The sequence below is a fragment of the Pocillopora verrucosa genome, chromosome 13, assembly GCF_036669915.1.
Source record: "Pocillopora verrucosa isolate sample1 chromosome 13, ASM3666991v2, whole genome shotgun sequence".
NCBI classification, from domain to species: domain Eukaryota; kingdom Metazoa; phylum Cnidaria; class Anthozoa; order Scleractinia; family Pocilloporidae; genus Pocillopora; species Pocillopora verrucosa.
Genome location: NC_089324.1, coordinates 10740483 through 10765534, shown reverse-complemented (window position 1 = coordinate 10765534; position 25052 = coordinate 10740483). Strand labels below are relative to the sequence as shown.

Here is a 25052-nt window from a genome sequence, read left to right as displayed (position 1 = left end):
TGAGTCTGATTTATTGAGAAGATGGTAAGAATTTCCTAAACCAAAGAACGAAGTAAAACAAAACGAAAGCTGACTTTTGGTATTCGATTGAAATTTTTCCTGAGTGACGGTTCTCTTACTCGTACCATGCAAACACATCAACACAAGTTTCACCACTGTTCCCACGTTCCGAACAGTCTTTCAGATCTTGTCCGTACCATATCTGTAACTCTTGATCGCGTGACACAGACAACGGATTCGAAAGGTTGCGAAAAACCAGTACAGTAGAATTGTGGCTGGTCCCATCGAGACTGTAAAAGTGTTTTTCGGTGCCACATCCGTGAGATTGTGAGACATTTAACCCTTCTAGGTCTTCATCAGGAGGTAGGACGGCGTTTTTATCAGCATCTGTTATAATTGTCGATAGTTTTCCATTATATGCACTGTAAGTGCAACCCCAGAACGATGAGCCAGTTACGCGATTGCAGCGTAACGATCCTGATTTGTGGATGAGCTTCATGGCTCGGAGACGTCCACTTTTGGGGATTGTCACGGAACCATACTGATTATCTTTCGCTCCAAAGCAGACAGAATATTCACCATTTACCTTCTGCCAGCTACCTATAGTGGAATTGATAAAACTAAGAACTTTAAATTCAAACAATCAACGTTTCTGAGGTCTTCATCAGATAAGGACCTACTCCCCCTGGAAATGAACACGTGGCTACTAATAGTGGGTGTTACTATTTTTTTCAATAATTAATTTTGTACTCATAAACAGTTTGAATGTAGACATAAGTTTTGGATATAACTGGGATGTTTGCTGAATAAAGTTACCGTGAGTCCATTATAGTCCAGTACTGGAACATTCCACACCAATCGGACGGGCAATGGTGTATATTCGATGCAGCACTCTTTAGGACAGTCTATAAAAATTTACTATTATTTGCGATTAGTTGCATCGAATTACTTGTTAGAACTTATAGACAAATTACATACCCCTATAATACTTAGGTTCTCAATCGATGGACCTTTAAACGTACAGACAGGTCGACTAATAAGGTGACAAACTGACTAAATTGCTGTTTTTAAATTAGTGGACCAACAGGTTTCCAGTTCCAAAATCTAATGACGTGTCGTCATCTTTGTGATAGAATTTCTTTAGGATCAGACCTTTCTGTGGTTACTGACTATAATATATGATTACCTTCACAAAGAGCCTCTATTGGCAAACTTTTCTCATCAGAGTATATCCAGTGTTTCTTATTTTCCACATCATTTCCTTCACTTGCTCTAACCTCTGTGCACGATTCAGCTGGAAGCTCGGCGATAGATCCCAGGGGTACTATACGATAGCAATAGAATGGGTTACAAACCTCCTGACTATCAAAATTAGGCTAAGTAGAAAACCTTTCATGCGAGGAACGGATTCATTCATTTGCAAATTCGGAAAGATAGTTTCCAACTAGAAGGCTTTGCAACTGTCATCTTCTCAAGGAAGAAGTTCTGTGCATCTCTAATGGTCTATGAATAATGTGCGACATATCCGCTCGCAAGTAGATGAAAGATTGCTGGTAAACTTTCCGAACTGACCAATTAGCGACTGACCCTCGTCGTTTGAACCATCGTTTAGCGAAGTCCCTTTTCTAAATTTCGGTTGAGCCCTCTAGCTTCAGTCTCAGACGTAACTGATCACAAGAGAATGGGTTGCAATGCGTAAAAATAGATTATTGGAATTTGTTTTTAATTGAAATCTTCTCTCTCCATTTGATCCTACAGATATAAGAAATGTCTAACCTTATTTCTCGGTTTTCTATTATAAGTTATAGAACTAGTTTTTTTTTCTGCTCGTATTTATATCTTACGTATGTTGAGCTTGGGCCATAAATCCGAGCAGAAAAAACCCGGTCCGTAACTTACAGAACGGACCTCAAACTCGATAGTAATGATGGGACCACAGCGTTTATTGCTGCAAAGGGGCAACATACGTCCTCTAGATCGCGAACAGTGGTTATCATTGCTGACTTCATTGAAAACTCTTCATTTTCTTGGATAGAATGAGAGGGTCCTTGGAATTGTAAATTCCATTTCATTTCATTTTCTGGTTCATGAAATATAATAATTTCATAGAACAGTTTTTAAATATCAAAATATTGTATCGGATTCACAAATGATGATTTACATGGAGTTAAAACAACGTTTTTTAACGGTATCAAATATCGACAACATAAATCCCGGCGCTAAAAAATACATTTGTTTTATTTTTTAAGAGTTATAGCGGAGCGCATAAGTAAGAAAATACGGTTATTTTAACAAGATGATAAAGTTTGGTCGTGATGTTAGGCCTTCTCGTTCCACCATCCGCACATACCTTTTTTCATGGCTGCATCACACTTTGTATCCACACACACGTGCTAGTCAATAAAACAAAAAATTATTTTCCTGTGTTCCTTCGTGATAAAGATAAACATTTTGGTGACAGAACAACGTGAGAATAACGTGAGAAGTTTCGGCTCCCTCATGTTTTTGTGATCACCAATGCAAGGATTTGAGTTCATTGATTGGACACCGGGGAAAGAGCGGCAAACTGGGAGACCTAAGAGTCAGCCTTCGTTTGGCTGCATTATTGTTATTATACATTTTTATCATTCACTGCTGACATGTCTTGTGACTATCATTTGAATATACCTATTAAATTATTTCTAATTCCTTGATAGGTCAGGAAAGATTTTCAAGATTACCCATCCAAGACATCCGTGAATTCCAGGCGCGTACAATTTAGTAGGCTTGGCTTGGCTTACCATGGCTTACCTTGATCTACAGTGGTAAACATTACATACTAAAGTAGAGTAAGTAAACAACGAGACTGACAGTGAACATTAACTCTGCCGGAAAGCACTTTGAAATCTTTTCTTAAGATTAAAATAAATTATAATTGAAATAACTAATATCAAGTGTCAGTAGTAGCAAGGAATATATCTTTGCACTTTTATTTTTATTTTTTATTTACACTTGACATTGCAGCCGCTGTAGATATTAATTAAATTCATTTTAATCATAACTCGAAGAGATCGACTTGTTAACAGGCGACTTCCGTTTAGCCGTCAGTAAGGCTGATCTAAGGAAAATTTGTATAAAATTGACCCACAAAATATGGCGAGGAATAGGCATGACAGGTTTGAACAAATCCATGCCGAAAAATTTGTTCCTTTTGATCACGTACATCAACTAAACTAAACTAATCATCTATTCTTTGCACAAGCTTCTAACTCTGTTGCCGCTTTGATGGTTTCATTTGTGATTATTTCCTCTATATGTGTTATTAGCAAATGAATCCCAGAGATATTTTAGTTACCTGGATTTGTGTTCGATTGTCATTTTCATCCACAGGTCAAATGAAATTTGTTACTATTTTGTGTGCCTCCCTTGTTTGTGCGAAGAGCACAAGGTTCGCACTGCATAAAATTGCCAACTTCAATTTTTCAAATCGTCGAAGAAATTAAAGAAGATCCACGTTTCTGGTCTACGATTGTTATCAGAGCAATATTCCATATTGTCACTGAAGTGAATACACTGAAACTTTCTGTTCATATAGCTGCAACTCTGTTTATCATTTGAATCCCATCACTTTGATTGAATAAACATGTATCATGACCAGGAGGAGGTTTGATATATTAGACAACTAACGTAGAGCTTAGTTTTGCTCATGTGATTGCAGAAATTGTATGTCAGTTCAAATCCATCTCACAGTCTGTTATCATAGTTCTAATTGCAGTAGAAATACATCGTCTACCTCCGCGATGCACGTTAATAAGAACAGACGTGTATAACGCTTTCAAAATTGAGAAACGTTCTTAATCTGACCCCTGCGATGCAAACACAATCAGTAAAAGAAAGCTAGGGAACTAAGCTTGAATTGATATTTAGGGTAAACCAACCTTTTTCTTTGCAGTAGATCCAGGAGATACTGGTTTTCCTGATCGATTCGACTAACCGATGTTCGCGTATGTCAGAATTAACGATAAATACTCGTGTCAACAGACTAAGGTTGGAATTAAAATAGTGGTAAGCTAATTCTCACCTGTCTTGTGACATCTGGATAGATTTCTAGTCCCATATCCCTTTCCATGTAAATTTATGGCGTTAAAATTTCAATTAGTTAATACAAAAGTCCCTTATACGAGCCTGGAATCGATCCCCTACACGCTATATCATAATTGGCATCAACTTCAACTGTATGCCTTTGTTTACACAACAACGTCACTCGCGGAAATTGGCAGCATAAAAAAGAAACTATGATGAATGACAGTAGGCGCAATTGGATTTATCTGAGGTATTCTTGTCTGAATATTTTAATGATTTAATTTTTTGGCCTTTGGGACAGAGTGAAAGTTCATGCTCATGAAAAGAGTTTAAAACACATTTGTAATGATCAAAGTTGAATTTTTGGCCATAAACTGTAAGGAATTTTTTCCAAAAAAAAAACTTGACGATTTTGTGAAGCACAGCGTCTGAAATGTTGTTATTCTTCAAATTGTACTTAGTTCAAAATCATTAAATGTATTCAGTTAGTTTGAAGACAAAATATGGAATTAAAATTGGATTTTATGTATGCCAGCGAGATCTCGGGAGACCCTTCCTAAAACATTAATTTGCGTAAAAAAATTGATCCATTTAAAGGAAAGAATTCGAAATTAAATCGAACTGGAAAGGTACATGAAAGCATATCATGCTCAAATAAATTCACCCCGGCATCGTTTCGTACCTCTTTCCCAGAAACTGTTTGGAATTCATACAAATCTTTGTATTTGTAGAGATATCACTCTTGTCAAAGTTTATTTGCAGAATTTTCACAATTAACAAAAGTACCTTTTCGATCGTTCGAACACGTTTGTTGATCTTCTAATAACAGATCTTACCTTCCCGTGATAATAAATGCGATATAGACCTTGTGCTATGAGAAAATGATGCATAAACTGGATTGATTCACAGTTTGCAGGACTCCACAAAGTAAAAACTTGCAATTTTTGTTAAATGAGGACATGAAAGGACAGTATGGATAAAGTCAAAATGTCCTTCCCTTGATACTTTTTTTATATGAAAGATGGAGGTCAGTGCACGTGCTTGAACGTTATATTGGCTTTGAGCCTTTAGATTTATTTCACTTGACAAAAAAATGCTATAGAAAGTGCTTACAAAATTTCAAAGGAACTATTTTTGGTGTCGCTTGGACTGAGAAATACAGATTTGAAATAATTAATGTTGTCACTGATGAACCAAAGGGCACAATCTTCTCAGCTATTAGCTTGATAATCTCTACAGACTAACGTTATTGGACTGAACGATCTCCTGTTTCTTCCAAGTGAGCCGGCCACCTCAGGGGAAAATTAAAGAGACCTTTGACTTCCTCTCGTGTAAATCACTGGAGATTGCATTATATTCATCTTTCTTTAAGCTTGTAAAAGATATCCGGAAGAAAAGTAAGGAAAATAATGGTGACGAAATCGCTGTTCTTTTTCCTAGAGGACATGAAGCAATCCATATTTCATATTAACCATGGGGAGTTTCGTTTAAGTGAAAAGTTGCGATAATAAGTTGCGATAAATACGTGTGGATAATAAGTTGTTTGAAATGTGGAATTATGACATTATGATTTCATAAAATCTTTTATTTCAAACTTTGTTATGATTTTTTTCTCTTTCAAGACACGGAAGGAAACATTGAGTGACTCGATTGCACTGCGTCGGTGATAAGTCTCTCCTCATCATATCTTATGCAAATTTTCTAACAGTTTTCTGACAGTTTTCAGAGGATTCGAAATATCTTATTTACTGTCACAAGGAAATGAAAACTGCCCAAATCTGCTATTTGTAAGGGGATGCCTATGTCGTTCAAATTGCTTGCAACTGGGTTTGATTTCAGATTCTCAGTGTTTACGACCGTTCAATCGAAGTTTTCCTCCTTTTTTTTGGTTGTTTTTACTTCAGAAAGTGGAAATCTGCTGACATATATGAAAAATATATATTTGTCGTCTTCTTTGGAGCGACCGATGGAATCTTCACGGAGAAATACAGTGTCACGCCATCGTGACAACGTACATGTTTATGACAAATGAGCGGTGTGAGGATAGTTTTGTGTAGATCACTCGACTTCGACATGTTTCAAATGACATACAAGTATAACAGTGTATCTTCAGAGGACTTCGGATCGCTCAAATTCCCATGAAAGAAGGTGCAGCGCTCTGAATCTGGATGAAATGCACACGATTTGAGGTATATGTTTGTAGTTACAACCAGAGGTGAGATTTCTCTTCGGGATATTGCTCATAAGATAACATTCTTTCATATCCTCACATGTTTCATTTGTCTGAAACATGTTTCAAATGACATACAAGTATAACAGTGTATCTTCAGAGGACTTCGGATCGCTCAAATTCCCATGAAAGAAGGTGCAGCGCTCTGAATCTGGATGAAATGCACACGATTTGAGGTATATGTTTGTAGTTACAACCAGAGGTGAGATTTCTCTTCGGGATATTGCTCATAAGATAACATTCTTTCATATCCTCACATGTTTCATTTGTCTGAAACGTTTGTTGTTGAGAACATTAGATGTAAACATCGCCAAATTATGCAATATCTGATTTGGACCTTTTTTCGCGCATTGCCCCTATAAAAAGTAGGGGCAGGACCGCAGAGAGTTTTACATATTTAAAAACTAGAATATTATAACCAGCTTGGTGGGTATTTTCAGTTCCAGAATCGGTGTACTTTTGGAGAAATTCAGATAAACGTTTTCCCTGTTTTACCCGACGACAAAAATGACCGAAACTGTACCGAGATAAATAATCTATTAGCGTGTTCACATTCAATTCCAGGGGAAATAAAATGTATCAAAGTAAAGACGAATGATGTTACTATGTATGGTAGAAATACTAATTTGTAATGTTGTATTTAGCTTGAGATAGAGAAATAAACATTTCACTCTTTTTTGCGACGTTTTGTATGAAAATGAGGCCCCAGGCCTCGAACAAGCAGTCGTTGTTACCATGGCAACAAGAGTGCTGCAACCTTCAAAAAGGGCATTTTTGTGGATTCCCCCTGAGAGCCTAACTGTATGCAAAGTTTGAAGGGGGGTTGAAAATTTTCATTTCCCAAGATGTTTGATTCTCACAGAAAATTGTTCTTAATGCTCTCGGTGAAAGCCGATGCAAATCGAAAACATACAAAACTCGAAAACAAAGCTTTTATCTTGTTTGTACTCTTACTTTCTTACCTGGTCATTTTCACAGCTCGCTTTTTTTAATTTCAAAAAACAATTCTCACTTGCACGTGAAGTGAACTTGAAAATAAAAGAATTTATTGTGAAAAAGCTGGCTTCAGGGCAATTCACACGGAAAATGGTGCTGACATGTTCATTTCGTGGCGCCGCATAATTAATAATGCGACAGACTTTTCGACGCATCAGTGAAATTTTTTAGCTAGCATTGCCTTTCAAGGGATTTCTTCAACTAAAAATCTCGAGATATCGATTTTGTTACAACAGATTTTTAGAATTGGTATCATTCTCAATGAAACAGCGAAGACAAAAAGTATGAAAATTTATTAATTGCACGCCAAAGGATATCATGTCAACAAAAACAATGAAGGAACTTTGTGCGAGTCGACGATTTTCTTTTGTTTTTGGGTGCGAGTTATCTGGCAGTGCAGGTAATCTTTTGAAATGTTTTTCTCGTTATTGCAAAAATTGACCGATGCAGTTAATCTGCCGTGCGGGTAAATGGACGGAAATTACGGTAATTCCTTTCCACGTTTTTTTCATATTATTCAAGTTAGAGTCAAAAAAATGTAAATGGTATTGTTGTTTACTTACGTGTTCGGCTACAAATTTTGTTTCTACAAGTTCTGTACTTAGAGACATCACCAGATGCATATAATTTGTTTTTAATCTCAATGGAGGTGCGTAAGCCTTGAGTTATCCATGGTTTGGAGAGCTGTTTTGCTAACGATTTGAAATTGTCTTCATAGGTGCTTGTTTGTTGACAAGCTTATTAAACTTGTTATAAAAAGAAGAGATAAAAAGAAGAGAACAAATCATTCACATCGCACGATTTCCTTTCAACAATAGCATTCCAGTCAACTTGGGAAAGTTCGTCATTGAAACAATCAGCAGAAAACTGTGAGAAGTTTCGCACTTTAAATTTGTTAACCTTTACTTTATCCTTCACAGATTTTAAGATGCAAAATTGCGAGAAATGATCACTAATATCAGATACTATAATGATTTTAGATATATGAAATTCATATATTTGCACTGCGGTGAAGAGACGAATATAAGAGGTCCTCGCAGCTAAGAACACTAATGAACTAGTAGTTGTAATAAGACCTGAAAAAAATTCAGGCCAACGGGTCAACATATTGACCAGCTGCTAGTTGGCTTTGTTAGCTCAGTTGGTAGAGCACTGCACCGGTATCGCAAAGGTCCTGGGTTCAAATCCTGCACGTGCCTGAATTTTTTTCAGGTCTTACTTTCAACTACTAATTCAGTAGTGTTCTTAGCTGCAAGAATCTCTTATATCCGTCTCTTCACCGCAGTGCAAATATATGAATTTCATATATCTAAAATCATTATTCATCACTTGGATGGTTTATTTGGACCCAACATATTAACCAGCTCTCAGTTGGCTTTGTTAGTTCAGTTGGTAGAGCGCTACACCGGTATCGCAGAGGTCATGGGTTCAAATCCCGTGCTGGCCTGAATTTTTTTTAGGTCTTATTTTCAACTGCTAGTTCAGTAGTGTTCTAATCTTCCTGTCAAGTGCAGTTCTCTACGGCAGACAAAGCAAACAATATCATTAGTCTCGATGTTTCTGTTTATCATAAATTTGTCTCAAAATCTTAACCACTTCTTATAGTATTTCCGAAATTGTGGGAAGCAAATACACGGTTGATGGTGTTAAATTTTATAGGTAAACAAAACATAACAATCAGAACAAAAATCACACAATGGAATGAATCAAGAACAAGCTGTTCACCATACAACACTAATTTCTGGTTACCATGTATCTGCGGCAAAAAACCATGTATCATCGGAAAAACTAAGAGAACTTCATTGCATTCGTTTTCACTCGTCTTCAATGCTTCACAATACTTTGGAATGGAAGTCCAATGTAAATTTTAAATGTTCATCGAAATTACAGTTTCAAGGCAACTGTTTTCATACTAATAATGTTGCGAACATTACATTACCTGAGCAAAAAACCACGTTACTGAAGAGTTCAGAATAATGTTGGGTCGCACTTAAGGAGGAAACTATGCGCTGTGAAGCCCACCATACTCAGCGAAAGGCACCAAGTACTCTCGATCTGCCTTTCTCGGTTCTACTTACATCCAATTTTACCCCACTCTGTGGAACTCTGGTTAATTTCTTCGACTCGTACAATTTTATTCTCTTTGAATACTTTTTACTGACCTCTCCCAGATTTGTGTCGCGCATGCTACTAAATGAACTATGAAGTACATGCTTATATAGTCACTATAGATAGACATGCGTGAGCATGCCAATCAACTGGCCTTGAATGGTTATTTTAGACCACGACGTCTAGAAAGTAGACAATAACTCAAGCATGGCGAATCTATCACGCGGGTCGCTTACACGCAAAGAATTCTGACATTTTTCGCTCATAAATGGTATATTTAGTTTTTCTATAAATAAAGCTTTTGCCACAAAATATTTGATTATTTGCCTCACTTTATAGTCATAGTTTTCGATCAGCACGTGGTATTTTGTTAAGCCTCAAATGTGCAAACCGATTCTGTAATCTGATCGCCAAGTATTCTGTATTAATTATTTTGGTACCATTTTGATAACGATGTCAGTCAAAAATATCAGGGAATACTCGAAGATCAGAGCACATGCTAAAGTATGAACCAATTGTTAATTCAAAGTGACAGTATGGTTAACTAGTGGATACCCTGTATAGAAAATGGAGATATCAGATGTTGGAAGAAAATATCATGAAAAGAAATTGTTTGAACCAACGGTTTTTTATATCTCTGCTTCAATAAGCTTGTGGAGTGATGGTCTTAAATCTGTTCATGGGTGCACAGCTGTCTTGAGGTTGCGACGTTTGAGAGTCGTGTAGCTGAACTAAAACTGTGTATACCTGATCTAGAAATGTATACAAGCGAGCAGCTTCAGACCCATGCGGTCACAGCTGCTTGTGTTAATCAATCAAAATCTTTGTTTCACTGCACAGAGTAGGTTGACTAATCTCACGTTATGACTATATTTGGTCATGAATGATTGACATCAAGTTCGTTGGCCTGACAATTTTGGGTGGGCAGAACCGTAGGCACGTATTTTTATCGCAGTATTTGTTTGTTATTGTAACGCAATATGAGTTAAGTGCAAGTAGGAATACCACTGCCGCCACGGTACACACCATCAAAGACAAAATTTCCGGTTAAGAACTTGTCAGTTAAGAGTGTGGCGTACTCTGAAGTGGAAAGACCTTGAATAACCTTCATAACGATCAGGTGGCTTTTATATTAAAGGGTCACATGACAGACTCTGTGTCAGAGTGTACATGAATTAGCCAGGTCAAGGAATCACTGGTATCAATGATTCTGTTGAATGTATCATAAATTTGTCTCAAAATCCTAACCACTTCAGTCTTTAAGTATTTTCTAAATTGTGGGAAGCAAATACACGGTCGATGGTGGCTTCTATTTTCATACTAATGATGTTGCGAACATTACATTACCTGAGCAAAAAACACGTTACTGAAGAGTTCAGAATAATGTTGTCGCACTTAGAGAGAAAACTATGCGCTGCCAAGCCCACCATACCCAGCGAAAGGCACCAAGTACTCTCGATCTGCCTTTCTCGGTTCTCTAATACACAATCAATCCTACTTACATTAAATTTTACCTCAGTCTGTGGAACTCTGGTGAATTTCTTCGACTCGTACAATTTTATTCTCTTTGAATACTTTTTACTGACCTCTCCCTGATTTGTGTCGCGCATGCTACTAAATGAACTATGAAGTACATGCTTATATAGTCACTAGAGATAGACATATGTGGGCATGCCAATCAACTGGTCTCGAATGGTTATTTTAGACCACGACGTCTACAAAGTAGACAATGCCTCAAGCATGGCGAATCTCTTACCGGGTCGCTTAAACGCAAAGAATTCTGACATTTTTCGCTCGTGAATAGTATATTTAGTTTTTGTTTAAATAAAGCTTTTGCACAAAATATTTAATTGTAATATTTGTCTCGCCTCATAGTCATAGTTTTCGATAAGCACGTGGTATTCTGTCAAACCTCAAATGTGCAAACCGATTTTGTAATCTGATCGCTAAGTATTGTGTATTAATTTTTTTCTACCATTTTGATAAAAATGTTAGATAAAAATATTAGAGAATACTCGAAGATCAGATTTCAAAATACTTAAAAGTACATTTTGGCACGGACTAAATGCCCGGGAGTCAGAATTTTTCAAAGTGTCACTAAATGGTTCCATTCTCCATTGATCAAAATGTTAGGTAAAAATAGTAAAGACTACTTGGCGATAAGATTTTAAAATACTCAAAAGTACATTTTGGCTAAAACTATTATTTGTTTTAGTTTAAGAGCAAGTTGTTAAACCTTTATTTCTGTAGAGTTTTTTTCTATGGAGCGCCGTCTTTTCCCAAAAGTTTTAAACTGCAAGAAAACAATATCCAAACAACTGCGTTTACGTTGTTTTAAAACAATTGGTTCATACGTGCGTTAATGGAGATATGGAGCGCGTGCCGTGGGAAGTTTTGAAATGACGGCTCGAGCAACTTCTCTGTCGCTGTCTCAAACTCCCGTTTATCGGCCATGAGCGCACGCTAAGAAAGAACCAACTGTTAATTCAAAGTGACAGTATGGTTAACTAGTGGATACCCTGTATAGAATATGGAGATATCAGTTTTTGGAAGAAAATATCTTTAAAAGTCTCTACTTCAATAAGCTTTGAAAGTAAATTTATTAAGTGTCTTAACATTACATTGATATATTTCTTCAAGCTGATGACAATCCCTGCCAGAGTTTGTTGTCAGAAGCTGTACTTGCTATCGCTCTCTGATGCAAATACCAATTTACCCTTGAGCCTCTGAAGTGGTCTTTTCCCGATTTATTTTCAGTTCTCCCACAAAGAAGAATGTTTTCTATCTTCGCCAGCAAGTTGCAGTGAAATTTAACCACTTCTCTTGTGTGTTTACCCAGGAATAGCACAGTATTCATCTCACTTAGAGAATAACGTTTTTTAACTTGCAAGGTTATAAATCATCTGTGTGACGTAAAACTGTTGGTACATACAGAATAACGGCCTAACTTTTACGGAAAGATCAGTCAAAATCTGCCGATTTCTCTTACTTTCATCCCATATTGAAAATGAAGCTACCACAATGCAAAGCAATCGGAGTGCGCACACCATCTAATTTTCGCCATGTTACGCAAAAACGAAAATTCCGGAACACCCACACTTCTTCCTAGAAACCATACAAATGTAATGTTAAGACACTTAATAAATTTACTTTCAAAGCTTATTGAAGTAGAGACTTTTAAAGATATTTTCTTCCAAAAACTGATATCTCCATATTCTATACAGGGTATCCACTAGTTAACCATACTGTCACTTTGAATTAACAGTTGGTTCTTTCTTAGCGTGCGCTCATGGCCGATAAACGGGAGTTTGAGACAGCGACAGAGAAGTTGCTCGAGGCGTAGTTTCAAAACTTCCCACGGCACGCGCTCCATATCTCCATTAACGAACGTATGAACCAATTGTTTTAAAACAACGTAAACGCAGTTGTTTGGATATTGTTTTCTTGCTGTTTAAAACTTTTGGGAAAAGACGGCGCTCCATAAAAAAAAACTCTACAGAAATAAAGGTTTAACAACTTGCTCTTAAACTAAAACAAATAATAGTTTTAGCCAAAATGTACTTTTGAGTATTTTAAAATCTTATCGCCAAGTAGTCTTTACTATTTTTATCTAACATTTTGATCAATGGAGAATGGAACCATTTAGTGGCACTTTGAAAAATTCTGACTGCCGGGCATTTAGTCCGTGCCCGGCAATCTGATCAGAAGCGTACAAAGTGTCGACTTACCTCCTTTATTTATCTTAGAACGCGCCTGGTTGCAGGGCATTTAGAGACAGCGTATTCTGAAACTAGAAAAAATAATAGTTTTAGCCAAAATGTACTTTTAAGTATTTTGAAATCTGATCTTCGAGTATTCTCTAATATTTTTATCTAACATTTTTATCAAAATGGTAGAAAAAAATTAATACACAATACTTAGCGATCAGATTACAAAATCGGTTTGCACATTTGTTTGACAGAATACCACGTACTAATCGAAAACTATGACTATGATGCGAGACAAATATTACAATTAAATATTTTGTGCAAAAGCTTTATTTAAACAAAAACTAAATATATCATTCACGAGCGAAAAATGTCAGAATTCTTTGCGTTTAAGCGACCCGGTAAGAGATTCGCCATGCTTGAGGCATTGTCTACTTTGTAGACACCGTGGTCTAAAATAACCATTCAAGGCTAGTTGATTGTCATGCCCATCCATGCGTATCTTTAGTGACTATATAAGCATGTACTCAAAGTTCATTTAGTAGCATGCGCAGCACAAATCAGGGAGAGGTCAGTAAAAAGTATTCAGAGGGAATCAAATTGTAAGAGTCGAAGAAATTCACCAGAGTTCCACAGACTGAGGTAAAATTTAATGTAAGTAGAATTGATTGTGTATTAGAGAACCGAGAAAGGCAGATCGAGAGTACTTGGTGCCTTTCGCTGGGTATGGTGGGCTTGGCAGGGCATAGTTTTCTCTCTAAGTGCGACAACATTATTCTCAACTCTTCAGCAACGTGGTTTTTTGCTCAGGGAATGTAATGTTTGCAACATCATTAGTATGAAAATAGTAGCCACCATCGACCGTGTATTTGCTTCCCAAAATTTAGGAAATACTTAGAGACTGAAGTGGTTAGGATTTTGAGACAAATTTATGATAAATTCAACAGAATCATTGATATCAGTGATAAGGTTTTTTTTGTCTGCGGTAAAGAACTGCCGACTTGACGTGAAGATTAGCTTTAATTGTTTTATAAAGGACATTCAACTCTTTAAAAACATGTTTCGACAATTCTTCTGTCATTTTCAGTTCTGAATAATAAAATATGGCAGCTCTGTTATTTACAGTTCTTTCTAGATTCCTTGACCTGGCTAATTCATGTACACTCTGACAAGGAGTCTGTCATGTGACCCTTTATATAAAAGCCACCTGATCGTTATGAAGGTTATTCAAGGTCTTTCCACTTAAGAGTACGCCACACACTTAACTGACAAATTCTTAACCGGAAATTTTGTCTTTGATGGGTGTACCGTGGTGGCAGTGGTATTCCTACTTGCACTTAACTCATATTGCGTTACAATAACAAACAAATACTGCGATAAAAATACGTGCCTACGGTTCCACCCACCCAAAATTGTCAGGCCAACGAACTTGATGTCAATCATTCATGACCAAATATAGTCATAACGTGAGATTAGTCAACCTACTCTGTGCAGTGAAACAAAGATTTTGATTGATTAACACAAGCAGCTGTGACCGCATGGGTCTGAAGCTGCTCGCTTGTATACATTTCTAGATCAGGTATACACAGTTTTAGTTCAGCTACACGACTCTCAAACGTCGCAACCTCAAGACAGCTGTGCACCCATGAACAGATTTAAGACCATCACTCCACAAGCTTATTGAAGCAGAGATATAAAAAACCGTTGGTTCAAACAATTTCTTTTCATGATATTTTCTTCCAGCATCTGATATCTCCATTTTCTATACAGGATATCCACTAGTTAACCATACTGTCACTTTGAATTAACAATTGGTTCATACTTTAGCATGTGCTCTGATCTTCGAGTATTCCCTAATATTTTTGACTGACATTGTTATCAAAATGGTACCAAAAAAATTAATACAGAATACTCGGCGATCAGATTACAGAATCGGTTTGCACATTTGAGGTTTAACAAAATACCACGTGCAGATCGAAAACTATGACTATAAAGTAAGGCAAATATCACAATCAAATATTTTGTAGCAAAAGTTTTATTTGAAGAAAAACTAAATATACCATTTATGAGCGAAAAATGTCAGAATTCTTTGCGTGTAAGCGACCCGCGTAATAGATTCGCCATGCTTGAGTTATTGTCTACTTTCTAGACGTCGTGGTCTAAAATAACCATTCAAGGCCAGTTGATTGGCATGCTCACACATGTCTATCTATAGTGACTATATAAGCATGTACTTCATAGTTCATTTAGTAGCATGTGCGACACAAATCAGGGAGAGGTCAGTAAAAAGTATTCAAAGAGAATCAAATTGTAAGAGTCGAAGAAATTAACCAGAGTTCCACAGAGTGGGGTAAAATTGGATGTAAGTAGAACCGAGAAAGGCAGATCGAGAGTACTTGGTGCCTTTTGCTGAGTATGGTGGGCTTCACAGCGCATAGTTTCCTCCTTAAGTGCGACCCAACATTATTCTGAACTCTTCAGTAACGTGGTTTTTTGCTCAGGTAATGTAATGTTCGCAACATTATTAGTATGAAAACAGTTGCCTTGAAACTGTAATTTCGATAAACATTTAAAATTTACATTGGACTTCCATTCCAAAGTATTGTGAAGCATTGAAGACGAGTGAAAACGAATGCAATGAAGTTCTCTTAGTTTTTCCGATGATACATGGTTTTTTGCCACAGATACATGGTAACCAGAAATTAGTGTTGTATGGTGAACAGCTTGTTCTTGATTCATTCCATTGTATGATTTTTGTTCTGATTGTTATGTTTTGTTTACCTATAAAATTTAACACCATCAACCGTGTATTTGCTTCCCACAATTTCGGAAATACTATAAGAAGTGGTTAAGATTTTGAGGCAAATTTATGATAAATTCAACAGAAACATCGAGACTAATGATATTGTTTGCTTTGTCTGCCGTAGAGAACTGCACTTGACATGAAGATTAGAACACTACTGAACTAGCAGTTGAAAGTAAGACCTAAAAAAATTCAGGCCAGTACAGGATTTGAACCCATGACCTCTGCGATACCGGTGCAGCGCTCTACCAACTGAACTAACAAAGCCAACTGAGAGCTGGTTAATATGTTGGGTCCAAATAAACCATCCAAGTGATGAATAATGATTTTAGATATATGAAATTCATATATTTGCACTGCGGTGAAGAGACGGATATAAGAGATTCTCGCAGCTAAGAACACTACTGAATTAGTAGTTGAAAGTAAGACCTGAAAAAAATTCAGGCACGTGTTCACTTCACGTGCAAGTGAGAATTGTTTTTTGAAATTAAAAAGAAGCGAGCTGTGAAATTGACCAGGTAAGAAGGTAATAGTACAAACAAGATAAAAGCTTTGTTTTCGAGTTTTGTATGTTTTCGATTTGCATCGGCTTTCACCGAGAGGATTAAGAACAATTCTCTGTAAGAATCAAACATCTTGGGAAATGAAAATTTTCAACCCCCCTTAAAATTTTGCATGCAGTTAGGCACTCAGGGGGGATGCACAAAAAATCCCCTTTTTTAAAGGTTGCAGCACTCTTGTTGCCATGGTAACAACGACTGCTTGTTCGAGGCCTGGGGCCTCATTGGCCGAATTTATACTGGAGACGAGTTATCCGTCAGAGACGAATCATCCGTCTCAGACGGATAGCTCGTCTAAATATAAATTCAGTACTAAGACGAATTATGGAGCAAAATTCGTCTCAGGCTGATCCGTCTGTCAGCACGTCTTCAAGACGTGCTAACAGATGGATAGCTCGTCTTAGACGGATCATCCGTCTCTAAATTTTTATCTAGACGGAAAACGAAGACGGTTTTTGACGAAGTTTCCTTATGAGAGAGACTGGTTTTCTATAGTTTTGCAAGGTTTCCTGGGATGCCTATTTCAAGATGGCGTCCGGTAAAGTAATCGTGCCCTCGAAAGCAATCACAAAAAAGAAGGAGAAAGCAAACAAGAAGTTGACTTGGACAGATCAAGACACGGACGTCTTCGCAGAAGTTATATATGACCCACAATACAGAGGAAGTGATTTCTTGTTTCCTATCTCATCTCTACTTCTTATCTTCCTATCTTGAGCAAGATTAGCGAGAGAAAAGGGTAACATGAAGTTCATTAAGCTATTTTCCGGCTCAAACATGCGCTTGACAGAGGATATTCTTCTCTGATATACCGCCATATCCAATGCTGTTCTTCTCGATTTCATCAACAAGGCTACGAGAGCCGCCATATTTAAGCTCTCGCCAGGCTTCCACTCGGCTCAACACCGAGACACCCGTCGTGAAACTCGCGAACGATTTATAGCTAGACAGATTATTCGTCAAAATTCGTCTTCGGATTTATACTTGGACGGATTATCCGTATGACGGATGATCCGTCTCTAGTATAAATCGGGCCATTTTCATACAAAACGTCGCAAAAAAGAGTGAAATGTTTATTTCTCTATCTCAAGCTAAATACAACATTACAAATTGGTATTTCTACCATACATAGTAACATCATTCGTCTTTACTTTGATACATTTTATTTCCCCTGGGATTGAATGTGAACACGCTAATAGATTATTTATCTCGGTACAGTTTCGGTCATTTTTGTCGTCGGGTAAAACAGGGAAAACGTTTATCTGAATTTCTCCAAAAGTGCACCGATTCTGGAACTGAAAATACCCACCTAGCTGGTTATAATATTCTAGTTTTTAAATATGTAAAACTCTCTGCGGGCCTGCCTCTACTTTTTATAGGGGCAATGCGCGAAAAAAGGTCCAAATCAGATATTGCGTAATTTGGCGATGTTTGCATCTAATGTTCTCAACAACAAACGTTTCAGACAAATGAAACATGTGAGGCTATGAAAGAATGTTATCTTATGAGCAATATCACGAAGAGAAATCTCACCTCTGGTTGTCATCTTTTGGAAAAAATTGATCAACCTTCATGGAGGACAACTCGACGTAACTACAAACATATACCTCAAATCGTGTGCATTTTATCCAGATTCAGAGCGCTGCACCTTCTTTCATGGGAATTTGAGCGATCCGAAGTTCTCTGAAGATACACTGTTATACTTGTATGTCATTTGAAACATGTCGAAGTCGAGTGATCTACACAAAACTATCCTCACACCGGTCATTTGTCATAAACATGTACGTTGTCACGATGGCGTGACGCTGTGTTTCTCCGTGAAGATTCCATCGGTCGCTCCAAAGAAGACGACAAATAGATATTTTTCATATATGTCAGCAGATTTCCACTTTCTGAAGTAAAAACAACCAAAAAAAAAAAAGAGGAAAACTTCGATTGAACGGTCGTAAACACTGAGAATATGAGAGTATAAGTCGTAACTTGTCAGCGGCAGTACTACATGTCAAACCCAGTTGCAAGCTATTTGAACGACATAGGCATCCCCTTACAAATAGCAGATTCGGGCAGTTATCATTTCCTTGTGACAGTAAATAAGATATTTCGAGTCATCTGAAAACTGTCAGAAAACTGTTAGAAAATTTGCATAAGATATGATGAGGAGAGACCTATCACCGACGCAGTGCAATCGAGTCAATCAATGTTTCCTTCCATGTCTTGAAAGAGAAAAAAATCATAACAAAGTTTGAAATAAAAGATTTAATGAAATCATAATGTCATAATTCCACATTTCAAACAACTTATTATCCACACGTATTTATCGCAACTTATCGCAACTTGTCACTTAAACGAAACTCCCCATGGTTAATATGAAATATGGATTGCTTCATGTCCTTTAGGAAAAAGAACAGCGATTTCGTCACCATTATTTTCCATACTTTTCTTCCGGATATCTTTTACAAGCTTAAAGAAAGATGAACATAATGCAATCTCCCAGTGCTTTACACGAGAGGAAGTCAAAGGTCTCTTTAATTTTCCCCTGAGGTGGCCGGCTCACTAGGAAGAAACAGGAGATCGTTCAGTCCAATAACGTTAGTCTGTAGAGATTATCAAGCTAATAACTGAGAAGATTGTGCCCTTTGGTTCATCAGTGACAACATTAATTATTTCAAATCTGTATTTCTCGGTCCAAGCGACACCAAAAATAGTTCCTTTGAAATTTTGTAAGCACTTTCTATAGCATTTTGTTGTCAAGTGAAATAAATCTAAAGGCTCAAAGCCAATATAACGTTCGAGCACGTGAAAGACTCCCTGAAAATTGATTGTGATGAAATCCCTGTTCCGTTTGCTGTACTGCAGGGATACTGAGTAGTTCAAAATCCCCACTTTGTGATGATTTTCGCGCGAGTCGTACAAATTGCTATTGTACGAGAAATACAACGTCACGCCATCGTGACAACGTACATAGTTTCGTGTAGCTCAGCCGACTTCAACATGTTTTAAATGACATACAAGTATAACAGTGTATCTTCAGAGAACTTCGGATCGCTCAAATTCCCATGAAAGAAGGTGCAGCACTCGGAATCTGGATGATCATATAATGTACACGATTTGAGGTATATGTTTGTACTTACGTCGAGTAGTCCTCCGGCACGAAGGTTGATCAATTTTTTTTTTAAAAGATGACAACCAGAGGCGAGATTTTTCTTCGGGATATTGCTCATAAGATAACATTCTTTCAAAGCCTTACATGTTTTATTTGTCTGAAACATTTGTTGTTGAGAACATTAGATGCAAACATCGCCAAATTATGCAATATCTGATTTTTGAGCTTCGTTCGCAAATTGCCCCTACAAAAAGGAGAGGCAGGATCGCAGAGATTTTTACATATTTAAAAACAAGAATGTTATAACCAGCTAGGGGGGTTTTTTCAGTTCCAGAATCGGTGTACGTTTGGAGAAATTCAGATAAACGTTTTCCCTGTTTTACCCGACGAAAAAAATGACCGCAACTGTACCGAGATAAATAATCTATTGGTGTGTTCACATTCACTCCCAGGGGAAATTGAATGAGTCAATATAAAGACGAATGATGTTACTATGTATGGTAGAAATAAACATTTCACTCTTTTTTTGTGACGTTTTTGTATGAAAATGAGGCCCCAGGCCTCGAACAAGCAGTCGTTGTTACCATAGCAACAAGAGTGCTGCGACCTTTAAAAAGGGCATTTTTGTGCATCCTCCCTGAGTGCCTAACTGCATGCAAAATTTGAAGGAAGGCTGAAAATTTTCATTTCCCAAGATACTTGATTCTTACAGAGACTTGTTCTTAAGGTCTCTTATTGTTACGAGCAATCTGCGCGAAATATATGAGTTATTTCAGAGGTTTTTTAAAGAGTATCTTCAGTGGATCTTATCCTCTCTGGTTTTTTCCTGTTTATAGTTTTAAAACTATACCGGAAGCTTTAAAAATTATCTTATTACCCGCACCTACAACCCGCATTAACAACTGTTTGTGGAAAAATTAACCATATAATCATTAAAGTAAGCAGAACCTTAGGATTAATCGCAAAATTACGACACTTTCTGCCAACGCATACTCTCTTAAATATATACCAAGCTCTTATAGCTCCTTACTATACGGTCTGACAGTATGGGGTCAGGCTTGAAAATCTTACCTTGACAAGCTCCTAAAGTTACAGAAACGAGCCGTTCGCTTTATCTATTTTTCTGATCATAATGAGAATGCAATTCCTTTATTTGTTGACGCTCGTATCTTACCGCTAAAATTTGTTCATTATGAATCTATAGCTAATTTGATGCTTGACGTTCGAAACAGAACAGCTCCATCCAATATTCAAGATTTATTTCAAGATATATATAATGTTCATTCTTACAATACACGTTCTTCTGCCTCTAATAACTTCTATACCAAACCTTCTAGGCTATCCGTTCAAGCGAATTCCTTCTCTCGAATAGGAGTAAAAGTGTGGAATGCAATACCTCAAGCATTAAGAAATCTTTCCAAAAATGCGTTTAAAAAAAAAAACTCAAACAAATTTTATTCAACATATTAGGTTCACAAGACTCTTATATAGATTTATCTGAGATTATACAAAATGTAAAATCCTGGTAATACTTCTCCTGATCTGTCCTGACTATCTTTAGAAACAGTAGCTGCACTTTTAATATTTTAAATTATGTCAATGTAACGGTTTTCCTTGTTGTTATTCAATACTGTCTCTTTCCCTTCTACTTTATTAGTTAATTTCTGTTGGCAATATATTTTTGTAATTCGGCTATTAAGGCATGGCCCGCCTAGATTAGCCTTTGCCAGTTGCAGGCAAGCCCTTTTCTGTAAAATTTAATTGTAAATTAATTAAGCGGTGTGTTTGTGTGAAGTGTGTGTGCTTCCACAACTTTTCAACTTAAAATCATAAAAGCTATCCACATTCAGTGGGAGAAACCTACACTTAATCATTAAATTTATCATGTTAATTTAAAACTTTCCTCGTAAATGCGTACATTGTTCTGTTACTATCGTTTGTTACTATCGTCCAATCAGCATTTTGTTACACACTTTAAATTCAACTTTGTACTTTGTATTATTCAGAACATTCAACTCTGTAAATCACTGCAGTTATTCATTGCTCGTTACCAGTTAGAAGGCTAAGCAATGAATTTTTTCAACTTGTTACTCAAAGAACAGCTCGGCTAAGAACGTGGATGGGAAATAAATTGCTTTTGTCAACGTCGTCTTCCAAGGATCGCTTTGTCAGTCAATCATCAACCTTACAGAGTGGCGCAAAAGGCGAGTGACGTGTCAGCGAGTGACGTGTGAAAAAAATTACCGTAATTTTACACGTTTGTTGTTAAGGCTCTTCTCAGGGCTTGAAATCATTACAAAGCACCGCACTTCATATAATAGAAGCCTTCATCAGACAAGTGTATATGACATTTTGTATTTTGTCCCTCAATATAGAATGGATGAGAAGCAGTACAAAATAAGCGTAGCGAAGTATTTCGGAGAAGCAACAGCAAAAGTAACCAAAGAAACAACCGAATATGAAATCAAACGTCTCTATGCTGCACGGTCAGCAACATATGACGAGGTACTCTAAAATAATAATAATAATAAGGGTCTGGGGGACGATGTGGCACATTGCCGTTTGACCCACCGGACAACTGATGCATCACTCAGCGTTGCGTTTCTCGAATGTTCTAGTACTACTGGAAAGGGGCTCAAGGCGACACCAGACTTGTGTCGTCTTTATCGAACATCTCTAATCGTAATAACCGGCTTGAACTTTCTCATCTTATAGGAACATTCAGCGGCGCGCACTTCATATTTCAAGCCACTGGCCGAGTCTTTACATAAAGCCCTTAAAGAAGTTTACCAGAACAAACCAATGGATCAAATCAAAATCATTGACGCCGGAGCTGGGACAGGTCTGACTGGAGTTGAGCTCAAGAAACTCGGATACACCAACCTATGTGCTTTGGACATCTCAGCTGAGATGTTAACGGAAGCAAAGAAGAAAGAGATCTATACTGAATTCATTTGCACGTCTTTGAACGGGCAGCCGATACCTCAAATTAAATCTGGGCAATTCGATGCTTTGATTTGTGGTGGGGCGCTCATAACAGGACGTATCGGCTCCTCTGCTTTCGTGGAGATGATAAGAATGGTTCAAACTGGTGGGTCTGAGTATGATTTTAGATTGAGGACCTAACATGTAAAATCTTCTCACAAGTTTTTTGCTGGTTTGTTTTTGTTTTTTTTTGAAAACTCAAATCGTGAGACAGATCAGGTAATGAAGATTCGTGTAACACCCTTCTTGATAAATTCCCTTGACATCTGGCATCTGACCCTCAAATCATCTGCTGGGTCAAATCTTCTCTCTGCAAATTCGCTTAAATAATTTTTTGATGTATCAAGAGCACATCCTCAAGCTGGTCTCTTCAACTTCTCTTTGGATGATGTCACAGGTTATAGGTTCACCAACTCTTTGAGTTAAATCTAATGAATACGTGGACAAAAAGGAAAAGAATAATGAACATTTCCTATGATAAAACTAGTTACAAGATCCGCGCTAAATTCTAATGTTAACTTCTTTGCAGATGGCGTCCTCTGTTTCAACATAATAAAAGAGGAATTAGAACACTATCAAGAAATGATGACGGAGCTGGAAAAAGCTGGCGAATGGATGTGCATGTGCAAAGAGTCTTCAGCTTACCATGCAGCCGAGGACTTGTCCATTGAATGCTGGCTGTTCGTTTACAAAGTTTTAAAGAATTAAGAAACATGTACCATTACAGTTAAGCCTACCTCATTGAGGCCATACTGGATAATCATTGTTTTAGCTGACATAAAACATCAGTTATAATGCTGATGTGAAGTTTTGATGTTTAAAAAGCAAGTATATGAAATAAATCAAACTGTTTAAACGACATTGTCCTGATGTTGTACTTACGTTTTCGTACGTGCTGGTGGGCGGCGAGCCCGTAGCCATTTCAAATATTCTTTTAAGGCTTGTGTTTCGTTTCCTGATATGTTTAGTTGTATTTTAATGCAAATTAAAATTTCGAAATTACCGATACATTTTTCAGCATCGAAGAGTTCTCTATTTTCAAAATAGAGCCATTTGTAACTTCAGTTTTTCTTCGCTCGACACCGGAAAGCTGTAAAATATGAGCTGTGACATTTTATTTCCGAGCATAAGAAAGATTAGAAAATGTGTTTAGATAAATGTTAGTAATTTCAAAATCCGTAACTAATCCCTTTAGAAACGAAACAAGTTTGCATTAATTCACATGATGGCCGCTGAAACTTGGAAAATATTTTACAATAGCTTACTCTCTATAGCAAACGAGCCATGAAGAACATAATGACCAGCTCACAGTTGGCTTGTTAGCTCAGTTGGTAGAGCATTCCATCGGCAATGAAGAGGGTTCAAATATATTGGGACAGAAAACTAGGAAACACAGAGACAATAAAAGAACTACAATAAATACAATTTGGGTCGCTTGTTTCAGGTTGAACAAGCTCTGGAAATAACAAAGAAAGGGCTAACGATCGCATTACCTCGAAAAATCGAGAAAAAGCTGCCGGTCATCACTGCTGCGAGTAGCATTAGAAGAAGCAGAAGTAGCATCAAACCGGGTGGATTTGTCTTTCTGCAGACTTTATCCTGCGCTTTCTTGATAATTTTTCATCTTCCGAGTTGTCTGCGAGATTATCTTGCTCATATTCTTGGACAACAAACCATCGGCTAATTTAATCAATTTTTGTCGTTTGCGGATTAAAGTCAAAGAAGTTTCCAAAGATTTTAAGCCAGACGTGCTCTCCTCTTCTCAGAGAATCAAGCACTGAGAAATAGTGATCTTCTACCACCTCATTAAACTTATCAGTAATTAACGGATGGTTATACATGTTTTCAGCGATATGCTGATAATCATATCATATGCAAAGAACTGATTCAGGAAAAAATAAATCATGGAAATTAATTAAACATACTGTGGTCAAGAAACTTAAAAAGCATAAGCTCACTACCATACTTTAAAATTGATGGAAGGTAAGAGAACAGTTGAGAGTACGAAATGAAAGGCATGAAGACAAAGAAACAATATTTATTGTGATTAATTTTGATTGGTGATTTAACCGCTTTTCTTGATACGAGTATGAGTGACTGCTTCAACAGTCCGATCACAAGTGTCCGATTATAACTAACTGTCTGATTACACTATCCGATTAAAACTTTACGGAATGATTAGCGATTCGAATGTACCAAAAACATTTGAGGAATTTGTAATGGTTATGATCTACCTGAAATAAAGTAATCCTGTAGGCTTGGAGGCTCATCAGGAGGTTAAATTCTTACATGTCGCTGTAAAGGTAAATGGATATCCCATTCTGAAAGCAAAGAACAAAAACTGGAATGTTGGAATAAAGTATTAATTGTTTAGGTCGTCAATCAGTAGTCAGTCGACAGAAACGAGCACAATTTTCTGCAAAATTGACTGGAGAGCAAAGAATGATGGGAGGTGAAGCTTTACGGACTTAGTAACAGTATTTTGCCTCTGAGGCCTCTT

The 25052-nt window shown here is 37.1% G+C and overlaps 2 protein-coding genes across 3 annotated transcripts; one reads left to right on the top strand and one right to left on the bottom strand.

Annotated features, from left to right (window-relative positions):
* On the bottom strand, window positions 1-4150 carry LOC131770141 (uncharacterized). Its single transcript, XM_059085844.2, has 4 exons — window positions 4061-4150; window positions 2351-2393; window positions 1187-1324; window positions 1-600 (listed from the first exon to the last, which is right to left on the bottom strand). Exons 1-4 carry the CDS (start codon window positions 4106-4108, stop codon window positions 116-118), a joined length of 714 nt encoding a protein of 237 aa, XP_058941827.2. The 5' UTR covers window positions 4109-4150; the 3' UTR covers window positions 1-115.
* Window positions 4151-13671: 9521 nt separating this feature from the next.
* Window positions 13672-23375, top strand: LOC131770172 (methyltransferase-like protein 27). 2 transcript variants are annotated; one of them, XM_066160650.1, is made up of 4 exons: window positions 13672-13746; window positions 21943-22072; window positions 22283-22658; window positions 23082-23375. In XM_066160650.1, the coding sequence occupies exons 2-4, from the start codon at window positions 21944-21946 to the stop codon at window positions 23258-23260; spliced, it is 684 nt and encodes a 227-aa protein (XP_066016747.1). In that variant the 5' UTR covers window positions 13672-13746; window position 21943; the 3' UTR covers window positions 23261-23375. The 2 variants fall into 2 exon arrangements, with proteins under 2 accessions (XP_066016747.1, XP_058941869.2); XM_059085886.2 differs by having other exon boundaries at window positions 13675-13758.
* Window positions 23376-25052: the final 1677 nt, after the last annotated feature.

What these genes read in the sequence shown, in the direction of transcription:
- LOC131770141 (XM_059085844.2), bottom strand. Translation starts at nt 4,108, where the DNA reads ATGGAAAGGGATATGGGACTAGAAATCTATCCAGATGTCACAAGACAG. An exon ending in ATCCAGATGTCACAAGACAG is followed by an intron (nt 2,394 to 4,060) that starts GTGAGAATTAGC and finishes TTTATTGACTAG; the next exon opens with CACGTGTGTGTGGATACAAA. An exon ending in TGATGCAGCCATGAAAAAAG is followed by an intron (nt 1,325 to 2,350) that starts GTATGTGCGGAT and finishes GCTATCGTATAG; the next exon opens with TACCCCTGGGATCTATCGCC.
- LOC131770172 (XM_066160650.1), top strand. Translation starts at nt 21,944, where the DNA reads ATGGATGAGAAGCAGTACAAAATAAGCGTAGCGAAGTATTTCGGAGAA. An exon ending in GGTCAGCAACATATGACGAG is followed by an intron (nt 22,073 to 22,282) that starts GTACTCTAAAAT and finishes CTCATCTTATAG; the next exon opens with GAACATTCAGCGGCGCGCAC. An exon ending in GATAAGAATGGTTCAAACTG is followed by an intron (nt 22,659 to 23,081) that starts GTGGGTCTGAGT and finishes ACTTCTTTGCAG; the next exon opens with ATGGCGTCCTCTGTTTCAAC.